General features: G+C 53.6%; 1 protein-coding gene across 1 annotated transcript in view; it reads left to right on the forward strand.

The window, feature by feature from the left end:
* Positions 1-1437, forward strand: part of LOC102772473 (carcinoembryonic antigen-related cell adhesion molecule 7-like) — a 9997-nt gene extending 8560 nt beyond the window's left edge. Inside the window, exons 6-8 of the mRNA XM_015561235.1 lie at positions 608-639; positions 1037-1078; positions 1320-1437. Of these exons, the coding sequence (XP_015416721.1) occupies positions 608-639; positions 1037-1078; positions 1320-1385 (140 nt within the window). The 3' untranslated portion in view covers positions 1386-1437. The remainder of the gene's footprint in view (positions 1-607; positions 640-1036; positions 1079-1319) is intronic.
* The last annotated feature ends 322 nt before the right edge of the window (positions 1438-1759 follow it).

Below are 1759 nucleotides of genomic sequence, written 5' to 3' on the forward strand. Positions count from 1 at the left end.
CAGAAGAAGCCACTGTCACAGTGCAGCTCTTTAGGCCTGTGGGCCCACGTGAGCTATGGATCCTTAAATCCTTGCCTCAGTTGCTATCTCTTGGGCCTGTCCCCGCTAAGCAGTGGAGGGAGGCCTCCATCCTATACTCTGAAAGGAGACCCTCCTTGCCCCCTGTTGTGACACCAAAGCTCCCCTGCACGCCTCACAAGTAAGTCTGATCTTTCCCAGGGCCAGTGACTCCGGTGGCCTCCGAGAGCCCCCACCTCCAACAGCCACATCTGGTGAGTGTCTGTTCAGCCTAAAACCCCTGGGCCTGCCAAACAGTGTCCACCCCTGCCCCTTGTCCCCCAGGCTCTGGCCCTTCCCTGGGCTTCAATGGGGATTCTCATCACCACTCTGCATAGTGGACCCCGGATCACCAGTCAACCCTGACCTATAGGCTGTGTCATGTGTCACCACCTCTCCCTCACTGGAGTCTGAAATGGCCAGAGGATCTTGCCCTGGGAGATGACCTTTCACCCCTGGCTCTTGGAAGCTAAAGAACAACCCCCTCCTTGGAGAACAGGCCAAAGCTTCCTCCCCTCTGGGTGCTAATGCCTCCTGTCTCTGCTTTCAGGCCAGGGTCCCTCTGGAACCTCTGCCTTCCCGGTAAGTCAATCCCCTCCCTGTTCCCTCACCCAGGGCCTCAGTGACTCATGCTCAGGGCAGGGGAACCATCAAACCTCTCAACACAACACAGACCCCTTCCCCAGAACAGCCAGCACAAGGGGAGCCCCGCCCTGGCCTAGTGGGGCCCTCACATCAGGGGTGGACAGGGCAGGGCCAGAGTCTGAGGGAAATCCTGGAGTCCAGCATGAAGAAGAATGGGCACTGGGAGCACCAGTCAGGGGTCCAAGACTAACAAGGGTAAGGGGGTGCAGTCAGGGCTGAAATTGGGGTGCTGGGCTACAGGTGTGAAGATAGCTGCTCAGGAGGCAGAGCTGTCAGTCCTGCGGAGAAAACCCTCCCTCCCTGTCCTCTGATGCCCTCTCTCTCCCCTGCACAGGGCCCCCTACCCGACTCCAAGACAACAGGCCCCATCTATGAGGTGAGTGTGGGTTATGAACGTTCTGTCCTACAGGTCCCAGAGGTGCCAGGATCTGCCCCCAGTCCAACCCTGGCTGTGCTTCCAGGCTCAGGAAAGGGCAGCAGAAAGTGACAACAGAGGGTGGAGGAGAAGGTGCCCGGGGACAGACACCCCAGCACAGTCAGCCCCAATGGCGCCTGAGAAACACGGCACGTGTTCTGAGAAGGCTACAGGGCTCAGAGATCTCTTCTTTCTTTCACAGGAATTACTCAACCCAAACACAGAGGTGTACTGCCGCATCATCCCCAGAGCAGACGTGGCTTCTTAGTTCCTCCAGGACCTGAGACCCCAGACCCTGTGTATGTGGCTTGTGCCAGAGAATCAGCTCTGAGCATCATGCTAAGAGAAATAAGCCAGGGGGAGAAAGATAAATATCACATGATCTCACTCATTTGTGGAATATAATGAACAACATAAACTGATGAACAAAAATAGAGCGGGGGGGAGGGGTTCGGGGGAGATATTTTAGAATATAATAGTAGTAATCCTGTATTGGCAGATTTTTAATATTTCCTACAATGTTTGTGATATCATACTGTTATACAGTTTTGATAATATTATTATACTTAAAATCCTATTTTCTTGAAATATTAATGTTTATTGCATATAATATTACTAGGGGCCCGGTGCACGAAATTCGTT

The sequence above is a fragment of the Myotis davidii genome, unplaced genomic scaffold (assembly GCF_000327345.1).
Source record: "Myotis davidii unplaced genomic scaffold, ASM32734v1 scaffold2636, whole genome shotgun sequence".
Lineage (NCBI taxonomy): Eukaryota > Metazoa > Chordata > Mammalia > Chiroptera > Vespertilionidae > Myotis > Myotis davidii.